Here is a 21,631-nt window from a genome sequence, read left to right as displayed (position 1 = left end):
TTTATGCCACCCTCAGGCATCTGTAAAAATGTGTTTCATGTCACAAAGATGTTCCAGGACACGTATTCTCCATTGAAAAAGACTCCGCCAGGTCTATAGAAAACAATATTTATTTACATTTGTACAATGGGTACAGACTCTGCTGTGTACAGTTACATTTATACAAATATATACATAGGAAGTACATCAGGAAACCACTTCATGCCCCTGAATACCTATATTAATATTGACATAACAAGGAGTGTTATTTGTAGGGCCGGGTCGGCCTTTCTTATCTTCCCCGTACAACAATGACCATGGCTGCCTGCCTATAGATGCTGCAGAACCGGACGCTTGACTAGGAGCGTGCCGGAGGAATTAATAGAAAACGGCGCTTTACTTTTGGGCAAGTTATGAGTTTTGCGGATCAGTGTCCCCAGGGCCTGTCTCTTCGGTCCCCAGCTTCCAAGATAAACTGGTCTCAGAAGACCAGTTCTCGAGATCATGGGGTCCCGATGGTTGGACACCCTCACGATAAGACACTTATGCCCTATCCTGTGGATAGAGGATAAGTTTACAACTTTAATGGAATATTCCTTTAAAGGGGTACTCCGCCCCTAGACATCTCATCCCCTATCCAAAGGATAGGGGATAAGATGTCTGATCGCGTGGGTCCTGCCGCTGGGACCCCACGCGATCTCCCTGCTGCACCCGGCGTTCGTTTAGAGCGTCGAGTGCAGCGCCGGAGGCTCGTGACGTCACGGCCATGGCCCGCTTCTGATGTCATGACCACGTCCCCTCAATGCAAGTCTATGGGAGGGGGCGTGATGGATGTCACAGTCACGCCCCCTCAATGCAAGTCTATGGGAAGGGGCGTGATGGATGTCACAGCCACGCCCCCTCAATGCAAGCCTATGGGAGGGGGCGTAACGCCCCCTCCCATAGACTTGCATTGAGGGGGCGTGGCCGTGACGTCACAAGTGGAGCGTGGCCGTGACGTCACAAGCCCCCGCCCTGCATCGCCAGTCATCCGGCACGGAGCAAAGTTGGCCCCGTGCACCGGATGTCTGGGGTGCCGCAGCCGAGATCGCTGGGATTTGGGATAAGATGTCTAGGGGCGGAGTACCCCTTCAATGTCTGCGCTCTACCACTAGACTAGGGACTTACACTACTGTTCTATGCATTGAGTACACACACACCAAAGTATTGGTGTTACCAAGGGATACTCATGTGCCCGATCCCTCATTACTTCCATCCCAACGGCCCCCCCAGTCACCATTGATCACCACTTCCAGGTCTTGCCAATCAGGTGGGCCGCCACTACGGCCAAGGCATCTCCAGTATGTCCGTACGAGGACCAGGATGTAGTGAGCAGTAAGGACCTGGGCAGGGGCGTAGCCAGTACTTTGTATTATTTTTGGACACTTACTATAATATTCACATTAACCACCTACTGACCTGTAAATCTCATCGATCATTTAGTTCCATCTTCACAAAGCCACCTACTGTTTTACCACCATAAACGTTCAATCTACTTTACTTGTAATTCACGATTTCATCCTATAGGGAAAATCCAGTCCTCGTAATCTTCCAATACATCTTAATTTTTTTTACCCCCCCTGAAATTCAGGCAACATTCCAAAAGAAAAGTTTCCTCCAGGTTCAGGTCAATGGGGAATTCCATTAGATTTTCGGGAACAGAAATCCCAGATCAGACTTCGGAATATTTCCACTGGATTTCCCCTATAAGTTACATTTTGTATTCCTACAACCTGACGGGAATTTCTACCATTTCACTTTCTGAATCCCTCATCACACATTCTCCTTGTCTGACAACTTCGCTTTTACATTAAAATTTTCACATTTTTACAACTTTCTATAGGTTTGGCTAAATTCTCTCTGCCCAAAACTTCCGCGAGTCCATATTCTCCTTCATTACATAGAGGAAATAATTATATATATTTATATAAAGGTTCCCCTTTGCAGGCCTCCGATGGATCCTTTGGTAAACTAAGTTTATTTTCTATCCACAGGATAGGGTATAAGGGTCTGATCCCAGTGGTCGGACCCCCGCAATCTCCTATACGGAGCCAGGCAATTCACCTGTCCTCAGATTGCTCCAGCCCCCACTTTCCGAGAGGAGTAGGAATGACGGGCCGCTCAGCCTGCTCACTCCTACCCGTCTCAGAAAGTGGGGGTCAGAGGACTCCGAAGACGGGCCCGTCCAGGAAATTGCGGGGGGATCCCAAGGGTCGGACCCCTGTGATCAGACACTTTTCCTCTATTCTTGTATGGACTGCTGCTTTAAGACTTCGGAGGACTCCTTGGATGGGCCCCATAAAGGAGATTTTGTGGGGTCCAAGGGGCCGGAACCCCCCCCCCCCCCATGTGATCAGACACTTTTCCCCTTTTCTTGCACGGACTACTCCTTTAAGATGACCATATGGATAAGCTAAAGCCACCAATTTTGGAGAAACCAGCCACCCAACTAATGCAGTGTGTCCAACCAGGGTGCAATAGCTGGAGTTTCAGAGTTGATACTTGTTAATAATTTGCAACATTAAAGGGGTATTCCTATGATGGTATCTTCTAAAAGGTCAAAGGTTGCATCAGAGGGGATGCCAGGTCATCGTGCTTTTTTAAAGGGGTACTCCCGTGGAAAACATTTTTTTTAAATCAACTGGTGCCAGAAAGTTAAACCGATTTGTAAATTACTTCTATTAAAAAATCTTAATCCTTCCAGTACTTATCAGCTGCTGTATGTTCTAGAGGAAGTTGTGTAGTTCTTTCCAGTCTGACCACTGTCCATTTTAGGAACTGTGCAGAGGAGGAACAAATCCCCATAGCAAAACTATTCTGCTCTGGACAGTTCCTGACACGGACAGAGGTGCCAGCAGAGAGCACTGTGGTCAGACAGAAAGGAAATTCGAAAGGAAAAGAACTTCCTGTGGAGCATACAGCAGCTGATAAGTACTGGAAGGATTAAGATTTTTACAAATCTGTATAACTTTCTGGCACCAGTGCCCCTTTAGGACTGAATAGCAGCATACAGCAGGAGCTATGGACATGTAATTTGGCTATCGACCTTAAATTCTGGTAAATGGTTTCATAGGGACAACCTGTGTTCCCAAAGGTCTCCCAATGAGGGACTTCGATGAACGTTATCTGAGACCACGGCCAACCTACACACAGTTATCTAGTTTGAGAATGTTTTTTTTTTCCCTAAGTCCCATTTATTCTAGGACGCTGAAGCATCTGAACCGTTCAGGTCTCCGGAGGATGTCCCATTGGACCCATCGGAAGACCACGTTGATCGAACTCTCTCCGACATCTTGTGTTCGCATTCACAGTGCGTTAAAGCTTCATATCACAGGTCAACAAATGATAAGTGTCAAAGTGATGCCCCGTCAGGAACCTGCGTGTATCACGACAGCCACAAAAGTGAAAGTGAAAGTGAAGCCGGTGTAGCACCTGTTAAAACCTCCCAATCATCACCAGTGGTCTTCAAGCTCGTGTTCACACCATTGTCTAATATAAGGGTTCAAACAAAGCAGAAATATTTCTTCCAGCGGCATTTGGAAAGTCTTTTAAAACCCTTCGAGTTCAACTTTTTTTCCAGCCTGGCCTTGTGTTCGATGGCGCTGAGGATGGCCGTGTCGAAGACCTCCTTGAGGTTTTTCTGAGTCAACGCCGAGCACTCTACGTACGTCTGGGCTCTTATCTTCTGGGCCACGGCCTGCGCTTGGGACTCGCTGACGGGTCGGACGTGAAGTTTATTTAGGTTAATCAGAACGTTGACATCGTCTCTGAGGTCAGTCTGGGTTCCCACCAAGACCACCGGAGTGTGGGGGTTGCGGGTGCGGATTTCGGGAATCCACTTCTCCGTGATGTTTTGGAAGGAGCTGGGGTTCACCACGCTGAAGCACACCAGGAAGACGTCGGTTTCTTGGTAACAGAGCGAGCGGAGGTGGTCAAAGTCCTCCTGTGAAGAAGAAGATAAAAAAGTCATATCTACCATTTAGGCTTAACTAGTAGGATTTGACTATAGGCACAATAAACAATATTCTATAGACTTCAAAGAAAAGCTTTAAGGTCCCTTTAGGACAATACAGCTGACATGGTAAATATTAGACAACTCAAACAAGCCAAGTAAGCAGTAAACCACTTCTACAGATAAGGAAAAAAAGTCACACACTTAAAGGGGTACTCCGGTGGAAAACATTTTTTTTTTTTTTTTATCAACTGGTGCCAGAAAGTTAAACAGATTTGTAAATTACTTATATTAAAAAATCTTAATCCTTCCAGTACTCATTAGCTGCTGAATACTACAGAGGAAATTCTATTTCTTTTTGGAACACAGAGCTCTCTGCTGACATCACGAGCACAGTGCTCTCTGCTGACATCTCTGTCCATTTTAAGCACTGTCCAGAGTAGGAGAAAATCCCCATAGCAAACATATTTGCTGCTCTGGACAGTTCCTAAAATGGACAGAGATGTCAGCAGAGAGCACTGTGCTCGTGATGTCAGCAGAGAGCTCTGTGTTCCAAAAAGAAAAGAATTTCCTCTGTAGTATTCAGCAGCTAATAAGTACTGGAAGGATTAAGATTTTTTAATAGAAGTAATTTACAAATCTGTTTAACTGTCTGGCACCAGTTGATTTAAAAAAAAAAAAAAAAAAAAAGTTTTCCATCAAAGTACCCCTTTAATTGCAAACTCAAAGGATTAAAGGGGTACTCCGCCCCTAGACATCTTATCTCCTATCCAAAGGATAGGGGATAAGATGTCTGATCACGGGGGTCCTGCCCTGCGATCTCCCCGCTGCACCCGGCGTTTGTTTAGCGCGTCAGGTGCAGCGCCAGAGGCTTGTGATGTCACGGCCACGCCCCCTCAATGCAAGTCTATGGGAGGGGGCGTCACGCACCCTCCCATAGACTTGCATTGAGGGGGTGTAGCTGTGACGTCACAAGCAGGTGTGACCATGACGTCACAAGCCTCCGCCCCGCATCGCCAGTCATCCGGCACAGAGCGAAGTTCGCTCCGTGCATCGAATGTCTGGGGTGCCACAGCAGAGATCGGGGAGGTCCCTAGCAGCAGGACCCCCGCGATCATACATCTTATCCTCTATCCTTTGGATAAGATGTCTAGAGGCAGAGTACCCCTTTAAGCCTTTTCAGAGATCAGCCAACGTGTTTCGAACCACACGGTCCTTCATCATGGCATAGGCCATGATGAAGAACCACGCGGTTTGAAACACGTCGGCATTTCTGTTGCATTTTTTTTTTTTTCTATTAGTATCTTTTGCGATTTATCTCTCTAACGAAACCAGAATAACATTTCCATGTTTTAATATGATCCACTGGGAGCTGGAGGACCTTTCATATTGCGTTCCAGTGCAGTCACCAAAAATAGGGCTCGGCCGGATATGCGTTTGAAAAACAAAACTAGTTTATCTTCTGCAAAAATTTCACATATGATCCTTTCAGCTGTTACTCAAACTGGTATGGGTGGAAAAGGAGTAGGACAAATGTGTAGGAGCTCCTATAAAAAGGAATTCCTTACGCTAGTTTTTTGGTCTTCTTCTCTCGCCTCGATAAGCAACTAGCAGTGCCCGTGAATGGTCAACTAAATGTTACAAAAAAAATACAAATAAATAAAATAAAATAAATAAATACAAATAAATGGAAAAATAAATATTGCAATGCACGTACCTGTCCTGCAGTGTCACAAAGTTGGATTCGTACCGGTGCCCCATCCACTTGCACTTGAACTGGAACATAAGAAAAAAAATGGCACGTTAATAACATAAAAACATCTAAAAAAATAATCCAAAAACACACACAAAAATGCACAGTTTTGAGAATGAAAGACCTCATTTGAGTGTCTCCTTATGGTCTAAACAGTGGTCTTTAAGCTGTAGCCCTCCAGCTGTTGCAAAACTACAACCCCCAGCATGCCCGGACAGCCGTTGGCTGTCCGGGCATGCTGGGGGTTGTAGTTTTGCAATCACTGGAGGGCCACAGTTTGGAATCCACTGGTCTAAAGAAGTGGAGAATTTGCTTGTTATGGTAAAGCTGGATTTTGGCTGCCCAACCATTGTAGCTTAGGGCCTGCCGATTCTCCCCTGATGACAGATTTCAACAGAGAAACATGTCGGATTTACTGGCCAGACATTACAGATGTCCAAAACCTCCCGACCCTCTCATAGACATGCATGTTTGGCTTGGCCGAGTATGTAGTCTGAATAAGGAGTTACTGCCAGATAACTTTGGTGGCAACTTATCTTCTAGAACAGAGGTCCCCAACCCAGACTTCATGGTCCACCAACAGTCCAGGATTTGGATTTTTCCCAGTTCTATTCCAATGGAAGGCCAGAACAAAACCAATGTTGGTGGGCCTTGAGGACTGAGTTGGGGATCACTGGTCTAGAAAGCAAACAACTGGATATGGAGAGAGAAGGGTTGAGCATGTTGGGTTTCAATATATCCAGTCTTTTTTTCTCTCTAGAACAGTGGTCCCCAACCCAGTCCTCAAGGCCCACCATCAGCCAAGATTTGAATTTTTCCCTCTTCTATTTCAATGGAAGGCCAGAAAAAAAACATTGTTAGTCGGCCTTGAGGACTGTGTTGGGGACCACTGTTCTAGAGAGCAAAAAAAGATTAAACATGTTAAAATCCAACATGCTCAACCTTTCTCTTTCCAAAATATGCCATTGGGGGAAAAAGTCAGAAGTCCACTAGGCACCACCTTAGATGGTCAGATGATTCCATGGAAATCTATTGGTTTGGCCAACCGGTATCTGGCTAACTTTGACAAGCTAATTTAGATCCAAATCACCTAACACCACAATATCTATGACTTTTCCCCAATGGTATATGTTGGAGGGAGAAGGGTTGAACATGTTGTTGGGCCATGAGAACTGGGTTGGGAACCGGACATGTTGAAATCCAACATGCTCAACCTTTCTCTCTCCAAAATATGCCATTGGGGAACACATCAGGAGGCCACTATGCCCCTTAGATGGTCAGCTGATTCCATCAAAGTCGATGGGTTTGGCCAACTTTAACATATCTGACCAGCTTTGGTGACCTTATTTGGATCCAAGTGACTGAACACAACAATATCTACAGGGCTTGACTAGTTTTGGAGCTTGCCGAGGATTCTACCCCTTATCCCTTGACTAGTGTCAGTCATTGTATATAACTGGGGAGATTCTTATGTGAAGGGTGACCAATAATATAAGATCTCATATACATAATCGCATACATGGGAACACAAACCATTGTTTTAGTCACAGTCTCATCCAACCAGTTTTTTTACGCATATACATCTATGGGAACCAGTTCAATTGTTAGAAGGGAAGATGTGAGCTTGTGTGTGGCCAGCTTGATTTTACAGCGTGAACGCGTCCTAAGGTTTGTGTGGGAGGAGGGGCGCGAAATCTTCTGCTATGAAAACACAGCTCAAGTGTTTGAAGGCAAGGAAGACTGGTTTGGGTTACACGTCAGCTCCTTGTGACCTTAGGCCGCTCACGTTATCCACTTGCATCTCCGGTATTGAAACTTGTTTGCAAATCATGGGTGACTCTAGTTCATTGGACCTTAAATGGGCACCAAAAGAAGATAGCAAAATATAGATAGAGGTGTCGAGCTCTATGTGAGGTCAAAAAACATTGCACAGATTTTCATAGCTAGATTGTTAAAGGGGTTGTCTAGGGTATACATTCTCTCCCCGGCGCTGCTGTCCTGGGGTTTATCACATCCCAGCTGATCCTTATTTCTTGGTCCCATCTTGGTGCCTACTGGGGGAAACAGGATCTACAACGAAGAGCTGCCTCACCCACTCCCTGGCAAAGTGGCCATTTCTGGTGTGTCGAGACTGAATCAAGAAGTCAAGACCAGAGGGTACATGGTATGCATCATGACACTAGCACCAGGGGATGCCTAATTTCTGAGGGAGCCAAAATTGGCTAAATTGTACGTCTAAAGGCACCCATACACCTTAGACAAAAGTTGTTTTAACCTACTAACATCTGCTGGTTCAGCCGATGGTAGCCTTCTGACTCTCCACCGACACACTTCGGCCTTGTCGGATATTTACCTCCTGACCCTACTGTTCTAGAAGGGATGAGTCAAAAAAGAGAGGCAGCCACTGAAGGTGTATGGCCAGCATAAAATGGTTCTCCGGGATTAGAAAAACATAGCTGCGTTATTGCAGAAACAGCGCCACTCTTGTCCTCAGGTTGGGTGTGGAATCGCAGCTCTGTCTCATTGAAGTGAATGGGCCAGAGTTGTAATACCACACAAAACCTGAAGACAGGTGTGGCCATCCGGCATTCTGGGAGTTCCACAGTTTGAAGACCACGCACGGGTAAAGAGCATACATTGGGGAACCATTTTAGATGGTCCTGCTGAACACAGTGCTCAAACTCCATTACCCCCCCCCCCCCCCAATTATTGTTGGTTTTGGTGTAAACCAGTAGGACAAGGGGTTGTGTTTCCAGTATAAACAACTGGTGGAAAGTTTAATAGGAAGTAACAACCCAACATAAGAAGAAAGGTAAGGATCAATGCGGCCTGGGTACACTAACACCCGAAAAAGGCAACAAACAGTGAAAATCAATCAAAATGGTGAAACCAAAAGAAATCCCCCCCACTGTGAGGCCCAGCTGACCGAAACAATGAGGAATCGGGGGGAAACTGGGAATGTAAATGGTTTAGGCTTTAAGAGAAATCTCAATATCAATACATTGTGTTCTCACTCCCACCGGTCTCCATTTAATGCTAATAGGACTGATAGTACGGAAGTATTTCATATAGGCCTAATGTAAACAGCACCATCTTGAATTGAAGTATTACAATAGAAAAAACTCTACCCCCCTCCCCTGCCCCCCCCCCAAAAAAAAAAAAAATAATATATATATATATATAAAAATCTGTAAAGTTAAATAAATAAACTAAATTGAATAAATAAAATATAATCAATAAATAATTAAATAATGTATAAATAAAAAAAGTCAATAAAAAAAGAAAAAAATGTCAATCAAAAAATAAAATAAATTAAATACCGTACATAAGCTAAAAAATAAATCAAATAAACCTATAAAAAAAAGAAAAACTATAAATAAAAAAAATCTAATAAATTCTTAAACTTAAATAAATATATTTATTTAAAAAAAAAAACATAAATACAGAACAAACCTATGCCGAAAAATAAAAAATGTAAATATAAAAACTAATTAAATAAAATAAATAAAAGGACAAACCTCTGGCAAAAAATGAAGATAAAATTCGAAAAATAAATAAATAAAATAAATAAACAACATAATATAAAATGGGGCTATTTAGTAAACCAAGTAATTTTCAATGAACACTATATAGCAAAAATTAAATAAAAAAATGACAGATGAAACCACCGTCTACCATCTGTACCGCAAGTATACACGCAACCGGTAATTTCTCGCACTTGTAAACATATAACGAGCGCGTTTAATTGTAGTAAACAATATTTATAGCAAATAATTAGACAGTCAATGGGACGGCATTAACCCCTTAATTGCCAAGGTTAGAGTCATAAGGCTAAATGACCCAACACTGATCAGGATGGTTTAACATTGTTTTTTTTTAACTACATAAGTTGGCCACACGGGTCACATGATCGTTCGGTTGGCCGGCTGCCATCTTTTTCCAATAAAAGGGAGTTAAAAATTAATCTTTCCGGTTGTGTGAACGGTATATCGATTTTATGTTCGGATGCTTTCCTTAAATTTTATTTTATTTGCAAGGCAGTAAAATGACAGCGCTTTACCTTGAATGCTGTAAAATTGCGTATGCAATTTTTTAAAAATAAAAATAAATAAAAATAATTCAATAAAAAAAAAGGAAATAAATAAAAATAATATAAAAAAAAATAAATATAAATAAAATAATAATAATAAATATTAAAAAAAAGAAATATAAAAAGAAATATATAAAAAAATAAAAAAAATATATAAAAAATAAATAAATAAATAAGTAAATAAAATAAAATTAATCATAAAGATATGTTAGCTATATTTTCTGCTACAAGTTGCACTCAGGCCCTAGTGCCAGGAGGGGCCCCTAAGGCCCCTATTCTATATAATAAGACATTTACCTTTGTTACAGATTCTGCATTGTAGTCTATGATGGCTATCGCGGCCTAGCGCGGGCTGCCTACCGAGAGCCGCTGCAAGACATCAACGACCCTGCCGACCTTCAGCGATAAAGATCTAATGTGACGGATATTTCTATCATTATAATCCGCACTGATTTTTCAAAGCTAGCAAGCATCGGGGCTAAAACAAGTAGAGTCTCTGCCCATAGTAGGTGGTGTCTGGCAGCGGCTTTCTCCCCACTAAATAAATAAGCATGTTTTCCAAAACCGAGTGAGGATGTGTATAGAGGGGGAATCGAAAAATACATTTTTTTCCCCTACATTAACATGCACACACGGGTTAGCTGAGCATGCACGTGTTTTCATTGGGTAGATACCTCTTATTCTTGAATGAGAATCAGGAGGCTACCATACCCACTAGATCAGTGGTCTCCGGACAGTGAACCTCCACCTGTTGCAAAACTACAACTCCCAGCATGCCCGGACAGCCGTTGGCTGTCCGGGCATGCTGGGAGTTGTAGTTATGCAACATCCACAGTTGGGAAACCACTGCCCTATATGGTCGTTGGGATTGACAGACCCTTACGCAAGGCGTATGGCCACCATCTTCCAGTTTTAGGCCTAAGTTTAACCCTTGTAATTTCACTCCCCGGGCAAAATTCTTGAAGGCTGACTGCAGGATTATCTGACTACTTCACCCAAATACACATGCTTTAGTAATGCGCTCCTCTCTATGATCACATCAACATTAAGTCACATAACAGAGTTAAGAAAAAAAATGCTCCTTCTCCCATTAGAGAGTCTATGATAATAGAGAGCAGCCACAACGCTTTCTTCCCGACAGCTCTTTCCCATATATAGCGAGAAACGATTATAGCCGGTCGGCGGGCGTGACCTGCGACTGCGGTGTGTACTGTCACCTGCCAAGCTTGTAAAGGCCTGGGAAAAAAAATAAAGAATCAAACCATAACTTCAGCAGATAGGAGGGAGAGGAACCTGTCTAACCGGAAGGACGCCTGTCAACCGATACCAGCGACTTCCCAGGCTGCGACGCTCGCTTTGTTTTTACTAATCACGGCGTGCAGGTTGTTATATACATAAATGTCATCTGCACGTTACTGAATACACCCCCCCCCCCCCCAAAAAAAAAAATTAACATTTTTTTTTTTTTTTTTAAATAGAAGCCCCCAATGATCTCCATTTGTATGAAGTCTTGTAGAACTGAATTCAAACATTGATGGGCTGTTTGTGTGGCTTTCTCTCCCCCAAAATAGTGTCCTATTATTATTTATTATTTTTTATTTATATAAATGTAATAGTTTTTTTATGTATTATTATTATTCTTTTTATTTTTTTATTTAGTATTTTTCATTTTGTATAATTTTTTTATTTTGTATTATTTTTTTAATTATTATTATATTTGTTATAATTATTATTTATATTATTACACTATAATTATGATTATTTTTTATTAATAAAGATATATAAAAAATTATATTTCTTTTATATTTCTATTATAGCCCCTGCATCTTTCTCATTACAAGTCATGTGATTTTTTTTTTAATCATGGGACTTTCATCATGGTATTTCTATTGAAGAATTGGGGGGGATGGTAACGTAAGCCTCCTTTGGACAGGGGATAAAATGTCTAGGGGTGGAGTACTCCATTAAGCTTGTTGAATTTTTAACATGTCCTTTTTTACTCTCTACAACAATGGTTCAAAACCAAGTCCTCAAGGCCCTTCAGCAAGCTCAACCCTTCTGTCTCCAACATATGCCATTGGGGAAAAGTCATAGATATTGTGGTGTTTGGTGATTTTTGGATCCAAGTAAGGTTGCCGCATGTGGCCAGAAACATCAGAGTTGGCCAAACCTATGAATTTCGGCGTAACAGTCAACGTACAGCTAGAGCTGGCCGATTTCAGCAGAAATTGGATTACCAACCAGGGTGTCGGTGGCCGGTCCTTTGGTTTGGCTGACTTTGGTCCCAGTATAGGGGTCTTCGTCCTTCCAGAACACATGAACTGAGCCAAAGACCTGGGAGTTGAAGTTTTGCAACATCTAAAGGGCCCCAGTTTGAGAGCACTAATCTAATATGTATGGGGACCTCCCAACAAAACATATTGACGTCTAATGCCTGATCCTTCTCTTCTGGAAGGTCCTAATACACATAAGCAGTTGGCCAGTCCTTTGGTCTGAGTTTGGAAGTCTTTGGCTTCTCAATGGAGAGAGAAGGCTAAAGACCCCCATGCTCAGACCAAAGTCAACGGAACCCATTGACCTAGAAAGGTCTGGCCGACTGTCTAATGTGTGCGGGGACCTCTAACAGAAGATGTTGAGATGAGAAGAAGGATCAGGCATTACATTTCAACATCTTCTGTTGGGAAGTTCCCATACACACGAGACAGCTGGCCAGTCCTTTGGTTCGGCCGACTTTGGTCTCAGTATGGGGGTCTTTACGCCTCCTTCGTCCATTCAGAACACATGAGCTGCAGAGATGTGCACACAGACTCAAAAGGGGGCTTGAGCCCCTGCCCATTTAATGCTCCTGCCCTATAATGCCTTCACTGATTGGGACTATCGTGGGGTCATGCGGGTCCCATTCAGCTGACAAGACTGCCGGAGGTCCCTTACCTCAGGAATTGTGTTAACATATGTAAGGCTTTTACAAACTTTTTTTTATATAATAATGAGAAGTGTCCTTTTTTTCTACTTGAGCCCCTGCCCCAACAAAATGTCTGTGCACGTCCCTGATGAGCTGAGCCAAAGAGCTGGGAGTTGAAGTATTGCAACATCTGAAGGGCCACAGTTTGAGACCATTGATCTAATGTGCAGGAGATGTTGAGATGAGAAAAAGGATCAGGCATTAGATTTCAACTGACTGATCCTATAGGAATTGAATATATACGAGGCCACCAGAGAGGTCTTCTCACCATTCAGAGCACAGGAAGGCACAGTTGAGCTAAACGGTCACATGTATGATGGGTTTGGAGGAGATAGTGTCAGCATTAATCGTCCATGGACAGAAGACATGGATAGGACCCATTACAGCCCTACCAAAATCACCAGGGTTGGCCAACTTTTTCTACTGTCTATGTAGGCCAAACCTTTGAGAACCCGAGATGTCCATCACCCAAGACCCTATACACAATACACAGTTGACCAGCCCTACCAAAATAGTCATGGTTGGCCAACTTCTTCTAACGTCTATGTAGGCCAAGCCTTTGAGACCCCGAGATGTCCATCACACGAGACCCAATACACAGTTGATCAGCCCTACTAAAATCGCCAGGGTTGGCCAACTTCTTCTAACATCTATGTAGGCCAAGCCTTTGAGAACCAGAGATGTCCATCACCCAAGACCCAATACACAGTTGACCAGCCCTACCAAAATCACCATGGTTGGCCAACTTCTACTACCGTCTATGTAGGCCAAGCCTTTGAGAACCTGAAATGTCCATCACCCGAGACCCCATAAACAATACAAAGATGACCAGCCCTACCAAAATCGTCATGGTTGGCCAACTTCTACTAACGTCTATGTAGGCCAAGCCTTTGAGAACCCGAGATGTCCATCACCCGAGACCCCATACACAATACAAAGTTGACCAGCCCTACCAAAATCGTCATGGTTGGCCAACTTTTTCTAACGTCTATGTAGGCCAAGCCTTTGAGAACCCGAGATGTCCATCACCCAAGACCCAATACACAGTTGACCAGCCCTACCAAAATCGCCAGGGTTGGCCAACTTCTACTAACGTCTATGTAGACCAAGCCTTTGAGAACCCGAGACGTCCATCACCTGAGAACAATAGCTCCTCAACGTCCAGTTAACAAGGTGATCACACAATGGCGTGAAGCTGGACGTTTGCTATGGTGAATTCAAACATATGAAGGGTCAACGACCTAAACGGGGGGCGAGAAAAGCAAACGCTATACCCACTAGTTTATCTATGCATTATCTGTTCTGGTGGCCATTGTTTACATATCCCACCCCATAAAGGAGAATACAGCCACCTACTCACCCTGTCTTTCACCCCATAGATCTGGATAGATTGTAGATTTTTGTGCCCCCTAGCTGCGGATTGTTGCAGGGAAAATCAGTTTATTGATCGGTTCCTGTGATTCGATGACATCATCATTAATATGTCACATGACTAGGCATGTGTGTTATGTCTATGGAGCCATTATAATAGTTATTTAAAGCGATTAGACATTGCAACGCAATAAGTCAGCGCACCGTCTGGGATCTCGAGGGGAACATTTATCGGTGAGTCATATGCAAAAAATATGTAAAGAAAAAAGTGCTCCTTAGCTGTTGCAAAACTACAACTCCCATGGTGCCCCGACAGTCAAAGACTGTCAGGGCACCATGGGAGTTGTAGTTTTGGAACAGCTAGAGAAATAGTGCTGTAGTTTCAAAAAAATTCAAACATTTTTGGGAATGTTCTTGGTTTTGGGAAATTTTTGGCAGTAAAAGTAAATTTTCTAAAATGTTTTAATTTTGGGATTTCACCCAACTACACTTCACAAAATCGGTGTGTGAACATATTCCCAGTGACAAACCCCCCCCCCCACCCCCCACCACACACAGTGCGAGCTGTGACATCCCAGCAGGAGACCAAGTGAAGGCGAGAAGAGGAGACAATGAAAGTTCTTCTGGGCAGGAAGGCGTTAGGGGCTTAGGAGTTTTATTCAGCGTTAAGTCACAATCTCCCCAGGATGCCCTTAAGTTTTGTCACTTCTATCCGAAAAGAAGGACGTAACACTTACTGGAGAAAAGAGGACGGAGGGAATTTATTGTCCTACTTCTCAGCTAACTCCATCAGTGTCAATCAGTCATAACGTGGTCAACGAGGACCGTAAGGTGGTGTTCACATGTTGCAGACAATTTCAAATTTTGAAATCTCAAATTCAATCAAAGAAGCAATCCAGCAATGAAGCCTCCTATGATATGGGGGGGGGGGGGAGCCTCCTATGATATGGGAGAAGCCTCCTATGTTATGGGGGAAGCCTCCTATGATATGGGGGAAGCCTCCTATGATATGGGGGAAGCCTCCTATGATATGGGGGAAGCCTCCTATGATATGGGGGAAGCCTCCTATGATATGGGGGAAGCCTCCTATGATATGGGGGAAGCCTCCTATGTTATGGGGGAAGCCTCCTATGATATGGGGGAAGCCTCCTATGATATGGGGGAAGCCTCCTATGATATGGGGGAAGCCTCCTATGATATGGGAGAAGCCTCCTATGTTATGGGGGAAGCCTCCTATGATATGGGGGAAGCCTCCTATGATATGGGAGAAGCCTCCTATGATATGGGGGAAGCCTCCGACGATATGGGGAAACCTCCTACGTTATGGGGGAAGCCTCCTACGATATGGGGAAGCCTCCTACGATATGGGGGAAGCCTCCTACGATATGGGGGAAGCCTCCTACGATATGGGGGAAGCCTCCTACGATATGGGGGAAGCCTCCTACGATATGGGGGAAGCCTCCTATGATATGGGGGGAAGCCTCCTACGATATGGGGGAAGCCTCCTACGATATGGGGGAAGCCTCCTACGATATGGGGGAAGCCTCCTACGATATGGTGGAAGCCTCCTGTGATATGGGGGAAGCCTCCTGTGATATGGGGGAAGCCTCCTACGATATGTAGAAGCCTCCTACGATATGGGGGGGGGGAGCCTCCTATGATATGGGGGAAGCCTCCTATGATATGGGGGAAGCCTCCTATGATATGGGGGAAGCCTCCTATGATATGGGGGAAGCCTTCTATTATATGGGAGAAGCCTCCTATGATATGGGGAAGCCTTCTATGATATGGGGAAGCCTCCTATGATATGGGGGAAGCCTCCTATGATATGGGGGAAGCCTCCTGTGATATGAAGAAACCTCCTATGATATGGGGGAGGCCTCCTATGATATGGGGGAAGCCTCCTATGATATGAAGAAACCTCCTATGATATGGGGGAGGCCTCCTATGATATGGGGGAAGCCTCCTATGATATGGGGGAAGCCTCCTGTGATATGAAGAAACCTCCTGTGATATGAAGAAGCCTCCTATGATATGGGGGAGGCCTCCTATGATATGAAGAAGCCTCCTATGATATGGGAGAAGCCTCCTGTGATATGAAGAAACCTCCTATGATATGAAGAAGCCTCCTATGATATGGGAGAAGCCTCCTGTGATATGAAGAAGCCTCCTGTGATATGGGATAAGCCTCCTGTGATATGAAGAAGCCTCCTATCATATGGGGGAAGCCTCCTGTGATATTGAGAAGCCTCCTATGATATGGGAGAAGCCTCCTATGATATGAAGAAGCCTCCTATGATATGAAGAAGCCTCCTATGATATGAAGAAGCCTCCTATGAGATGAAGAAGCCTCCTATGAGATGAAGAAGCCTCCTATGATATGAAGAAGCCTCCTATGATATGAAGAAGCCTCCTATGATATGAAGAAGCCTCCTATGATATGGGGGAAGCCTCCTATGATATGAAGAAGCCTCCTGTGATATGAAGAAGCCTCCTATGATATGAAGAAGCCTTCTATGATATGAAGAAGCCTCCTATGATATGAAGAAGCCTCCTATGATATGGGGGAAGCCTCCTAAGATATGGGAGAAGCCTTCTATGATATGAAGAAGCCTCCTATGATATGGGGGAAGCCTCCTATGATATGAAGAAGCCTCCTATGATATGAAGAAGCCTCCTATGATATGGGAGAAGCCTCCTATGATATGAAGAAGCCTCCTATGATATGAAGAAGCCTCCTATGATATGGGAGAAGCCTCCTATGATATGAAGAAGCCTCCTGTGATATGAAGAAGCCTCCTATGATATGGGGGAAGCCTCCTATGATATGAAGAAGCCTCCTATGATATGGGGGAAGCCTCCTATGATATGAAGAAGCCTCCTATGATATGAAGAAGCCTCCTATGATATGGGGGAAGCCTCCTGTGATATGGGAGAAGCCTCCTATGATATGAAGAAGCCTCCTATGATATGAAGAAGCCTCCTGTGATATGGAGAAGCCTCCTATGATATGAAGAAGCCTCCTATGATATGGAGAAGCCTCCTATGATATGAAGAAGCCTCCTATGATATGAAGAAGCCTCCTGTGATATGGGAGAAGCCTCCTATGATATGAAGAAGCCTCCTATGATATGAAGAAGCCTCCTATGATATGAAGAAGCCTCCTATGATATGAAGAAGCCTCCTATGATATGAAGAAGCCTCCTATGATATGGAGAAGCCTCCTGTGATATGAAGAAGCCTCCTGTGATATGAAGAAGCCTCCTGTGATATGAAGAAGCCTCCTATGATATGAAGAAGCCTCCTATGATATGGGGGAAGCCTCCTATGATATGAAGAAGCCTCCTGTGATATGAAGAAGCCTCCTGTGATATGAAGAAGCCTCCTATGATATGGAGAAGCCTCCTATGATATGAAGAAGCCTCCTGTGATATGGAGAAGCCTCCTATGATATGAAGAAGCCTCCTATGATATGGGGGAAGCCTCCTATGATATGGGAGAAGCCTCCTATGATATGGAGAAGCCTCCTATGATATGAAGAAGCCTCCTATGATATGAAGAAGCCTCCTATGATATGAAGAAGCCTCCTATGATATCAAGAAGCCTCCTATGAGATGAAGAAGCCTCCTATGATATGAAGAAGCCTCCTATGATATGAAGAAGCCTCCTATGATATGGAGAAGCCTCTTATGATATGGAGAAGCCTCCTATGATATGAAGAAGCCTCCTATGATATGGGGGAAGCCTCCTATGATATGAAGAAGCCTTCTATGATATGAAGAAGCCTCCTATGATATGAAGAAGCCTCCTATGATATGGAGAAGCCTCTTATGATATGGAGAAGCCTCCTATGATATGAAGAAGCCTCCTATGATATGAAGAAGCCTCCTATGATATGAAGAAGCCTCCTATGATATGAAGAAGCCTCCTGTGATATGAAGAAGCCTCCTATGATATGGGGGAAGCCTCCTATGATATGAAGAAGCCTCCTATGATATGAAGAAGCCTCCTATGATATGAAGAAGCCTCCTATGATATGGGAGAAGCCTCCTATGATATGAAGAAGCCTCCTATGATATGAAGAAGCCTCCTATGATATGAAGAAGCCTCCTATGATATGAAGAAGCCTCCTATGATATGAAGAAGCCTCCTATGATATGAAGAAGCCTCCTATGATATGGAGAAGCCTCCTATGATATGAAGAAGCCTCCTATGATATGGAGAAGCCTCCTATGATATGGAGAAGCCTCCTATGATATGAAGAAGCCTCCTATGATATGGAGAAGCCTCCTATGATATGAAGAAGCCTCCTATGATATGAAGAAGCCTCCTGTGATATGAAGAAGCCTCCTATGATATGAAGAAGCCTCCTATGATATGAAGAAGCCTCCTATGATATGGGAGAAGCCTCCTATGATATGAAGAAGCCTCCTATGATATGGAGAAGCCTCCTATGATATGAAGAAGCCTCCTATGATATGGGGGAAGCCTCCTATGAAGAAACCTCCTGTGAGGCTTCTTCATATCATAGGATGCCATATCACACAATGGCAAAGTTAACAAAAATAAATAAATGTGTAAAAATGTTCTGAACTTACCCGAATATGTGTCCAGGGCAGTGGGCTGGTATTCGGTGGGGTAGCCATTGATAGTGTAGCTGACCACCAGACTGGTCTTGCCCACCGCACCATCTCCAACCAGGACGCACTTTATGCCCAGTTCTTGGCTGTTGGGTCTGGAGGAACTTCTCCTTCTAAGGGATCCGGATAATTGTGGACTCAGCCGTTCGCCCTCAGAACAATCCAGCATCACTTGGGGGGGCATGACGGTGCCAGTCCTGGGGTCTTCAGTAACAGGCAGGAAGATAAATCCACTATGTCCCTTGTCATGGGTCAGTCTGTGCCGGCGGCTCCTCCAATGACCTTACCGGGAGGGATCGTCACCATTATTGTATTTCAGGTACATCTCACTCCAAGCTAAACAGGTGTGACCATGTCAGGCTGAGCTCCCCAACTGGTTTGGTGCTGGGAGCCGCTCTTATTTATACCCTCCCTCCTCCCCCTGGTAATTGGAGCCACTGACTTCCTTACAGGACTGTCTTCTCTCCAGTCCCTTTCTTCATGTCCCCACAATGCTCTCATCTTGTAATCGTAGTGAGAACTTATCAGACTGATAAGTTTTTTTAGGACAAAGTATAAGGTGGTGGTCTTCAAACATGCTAGATCAGTGGTCTTTAAACTGTGGACCTCCAGATGTTGCAAAACTATGATTCCAGGGCATGCTGGAAGTGGTAGATTTGCAACATCTGGAGGTGCACAGTCTGGAGACCACTGATCTTGGTGGCCATACACCTTAAATAAGGGTTTGTTAACTCAATCAACCATCTAGGGCAGCGGTCTCCAAACTGTGGACCTCCAGATGCTGCTGCATGCTGGGACTACTGCATGCTGGGAGTCGTAGTTTAGCAACACCTGGAGGTCCGCAGTTTGGGGACCACTACCCTAGGATTGGTTGGGTTGACAAACCCATATGTACTATAACCACCGCTAGATCAGTGGTCTTCAAACTGTGGACCTCCAGATGTTGCAAAACTATGACTCGACTTTATCTCCTCAACCGAATGAAAACACGCGCATGCACAGCTGAGCCGAGTGTGCATGTTGATGTAGGGATCGGGGCAGCTATCCATCAGCCGAATAACTGTTCAGCCAAAAAATCTATTTTCCAATTCCCCCTTCTATGCACATCCGCACTCGGTTTGGCCAAACATGCTTATGTATTCAAAATCACGGACAACAGAGCAGTGGTCTCCAAACCGTGGACCTCCAGATGTTGCAAAATCAGGGACAAGAGAGCAGTGGTCTCCAAACTGTGGACCTCCAGATGTTACAAAATCATGGCCAATAGAACAGTGGTCTCCAAACTGTGGACCTCCAGATGTTGTAAACTTATAGACAATAGAGCAGTGGTCTCCAAACTGTGGACCTCCAGATGTTGTAAAATCATGGACAAGAGAGCAGTGGTCTCCAAACTGTGGACCTCCAGATGTTGTAAAATCAGGGAGCATATAGCAGTGGCCTCCAAACTGTGGACCTCCAGATGTTGCAAAATCAGGGAGCATGTAGCAGTGGTCTCCAAACTGTGGACCTCCAGATGCCTCAAAATTATAGACAATAGAGCAGTGGTCTCCAAACTGTGGACCTCCAGATGTTGTAAAATCATAGACAAGAGAGCAGTGGTCTCCAAACTGTGGACCTCCAGATGTTGCAAAATCAGGGAGCATATAGCAGTGGTCGCCAAACCGTGAATCTCCAGATGTTGCAAAACCGTAGACAACAGAGCAGTGGTCTCCAAACTGTGGACCTCAAGATGTTGCAAAATCATGGCCAATAGAACAGTGGTCTCCAAACTGTGGACCTCCAGATGTTGTAAAATCATGGCCAATAGAGCAGTGGTCTCCAAACTGTGGACCTCCAGATGTTGCAAAATTATAGACAATAGAGCAGTGGTCTCCAAACTGTGGACCTCCAGATGTTGTAAAATCATGGACAAGAGAGCAGTGGTCTCCAAACTGTGGACCTCCAGATGCCTCAAAATTATAGACAATACAGCAGTGGTCTCCAAACTGTGGACCTCCAGAAGTTGCAAAATCAGGGAGCATGTAGCAGTGGTCTCCAAACTGTGGACCTCCAGATGTTGCAAAATCAGGGAGCATGTAGCAGTGGTCTCCAAACTGTGAACCTCCAGATGTTGCAAAATTATAGACAATACAGCAGTGGTCTCCAAACTGTGGACCTCCAGATGTTGCAAAATCATGGACAATAGAGCAGTGGTCTCACAACTGTGGACCTCCAGATGTTTCAAAATCAGGGAGCATATAGCAGTGGTCTCCAAACTGTGGACCTCCAGATGTTGCAAAATCAGGGAGCATATAGCAGTGGTCTCCAAACTGTAAACCTCCAGATGTTGCAAAAGCGTGAACAACACAGCAGTGGTCACCAAACTGTGGCCCTTCAGATGTTGCAAAACTACAACTACAAGCATGCCCGGACAGCCGATGGCGGTCCGAGCATGCTAGGAGATGTAGTTTTGCAGCATCTGGAGGTCCACAGTTTGGAGACCACTGATCTAGTATGTATGGTGGCCTCCTGATTCACACTCATGAAAAGATCGAGCACATTGGATATCAACATTCCCCATCCATTTGTTCTCAGGGAGATAGGAGGTGTCTGGCAGTGGCTTTTCCCTCCTCTACCCAATGACTACACATGGATGCGCGGCCGAGCTGAGTGTGCATGTTAATGTAGGGATCTGGACAGCTAACCTTCAGCTAAATACCTTTACAGCCAAAAAAGCATATTTTCCAATTCGCCCTCTATACACATTCGTACTCGCGTATTCACTGGGGAGAAAGCCGCTGCCAGACACCTCTACTATAAAGCAGTGATCTTCAAACCGATGGCTGTCTGGGTATGCAGGGAGTTG

At 44.3% G+C, this 21,631-nt stretch overlaps 1 protein-coding gene across 1 annotated transcript; it reads right to left on the bottom strand.

The window, feature by feature from the left end:
• Window positions 1–2,879: 2,879 nt before the first annotated feature.
• RHOV (ras homolog family member V) lies at window positions 2,880–19,128 on the bottom strand. The gene is made up of 3 exons (XM_056547293.1): window positions 18,745–19,128; window positions 5,688–5,746; window positions 2,880–3,961 (listed from the first exon to the last, which is right to left on the bottom strand). The coding sequence occupies exons 1-3, from the start codon at window positions 18,968–18,970 to the stop codon at window positions 3,521–3,523; spliced, it is 726 nt and encodes a 241-aa protein (XP_056403268.1). The 5' UTR covers window positions 18,971–19,128; the 3' UTR covers window positions 2,880–3,520.
• Between the last annotated feature and the right edge of the window lie 2,503 nt (window positions 19,129–21,631).

The sequence above is a fragment of the Hyla sarda genome, chromosome 11, assembly GCF_029499605.1.
Source record: "Hyla sarda isolate aHylSar1 chromosome 11, aHylSar1.hap1, whole genome shotgun sequence".
NCBI classification, from domain to species: Eukaryota; Metazoa; Chordata; class Amphibia; order Anura; family Hylidae; genus Hyla; species Hyla sarda.
This window is presented reverse-complemented; position numbering and strand designations above follow the sequence as displayed.

What these genes read in the sequence shown, in the direction of transcription:
- RHOV (XM_056547293.1), bottom strand. Translation starts at nt 18,970, where the DNA reads ATGCCCCCCCAAGTGATGCTGGATTGTTCTGAGGGCGAACGGCTGAGT. An exon ending in TGCCCTGGACACATATTCGG is followed by an intron (nt 5,747 to 18,744) that starts GTAAGTTCAGAA and finishes CTTATGTTCCAG; the next exon opens with TTCAAGTGCAAGTGGATGGG. An exon ending in TTTGTGACACTGCAGGACAG is followed by an intron (nt 3,962 to 5,687) that starts GTACGTGCATTG and finishes TCTTCTTCACAG; the next exon opens with GAGGACTTTGACCACCTCCG.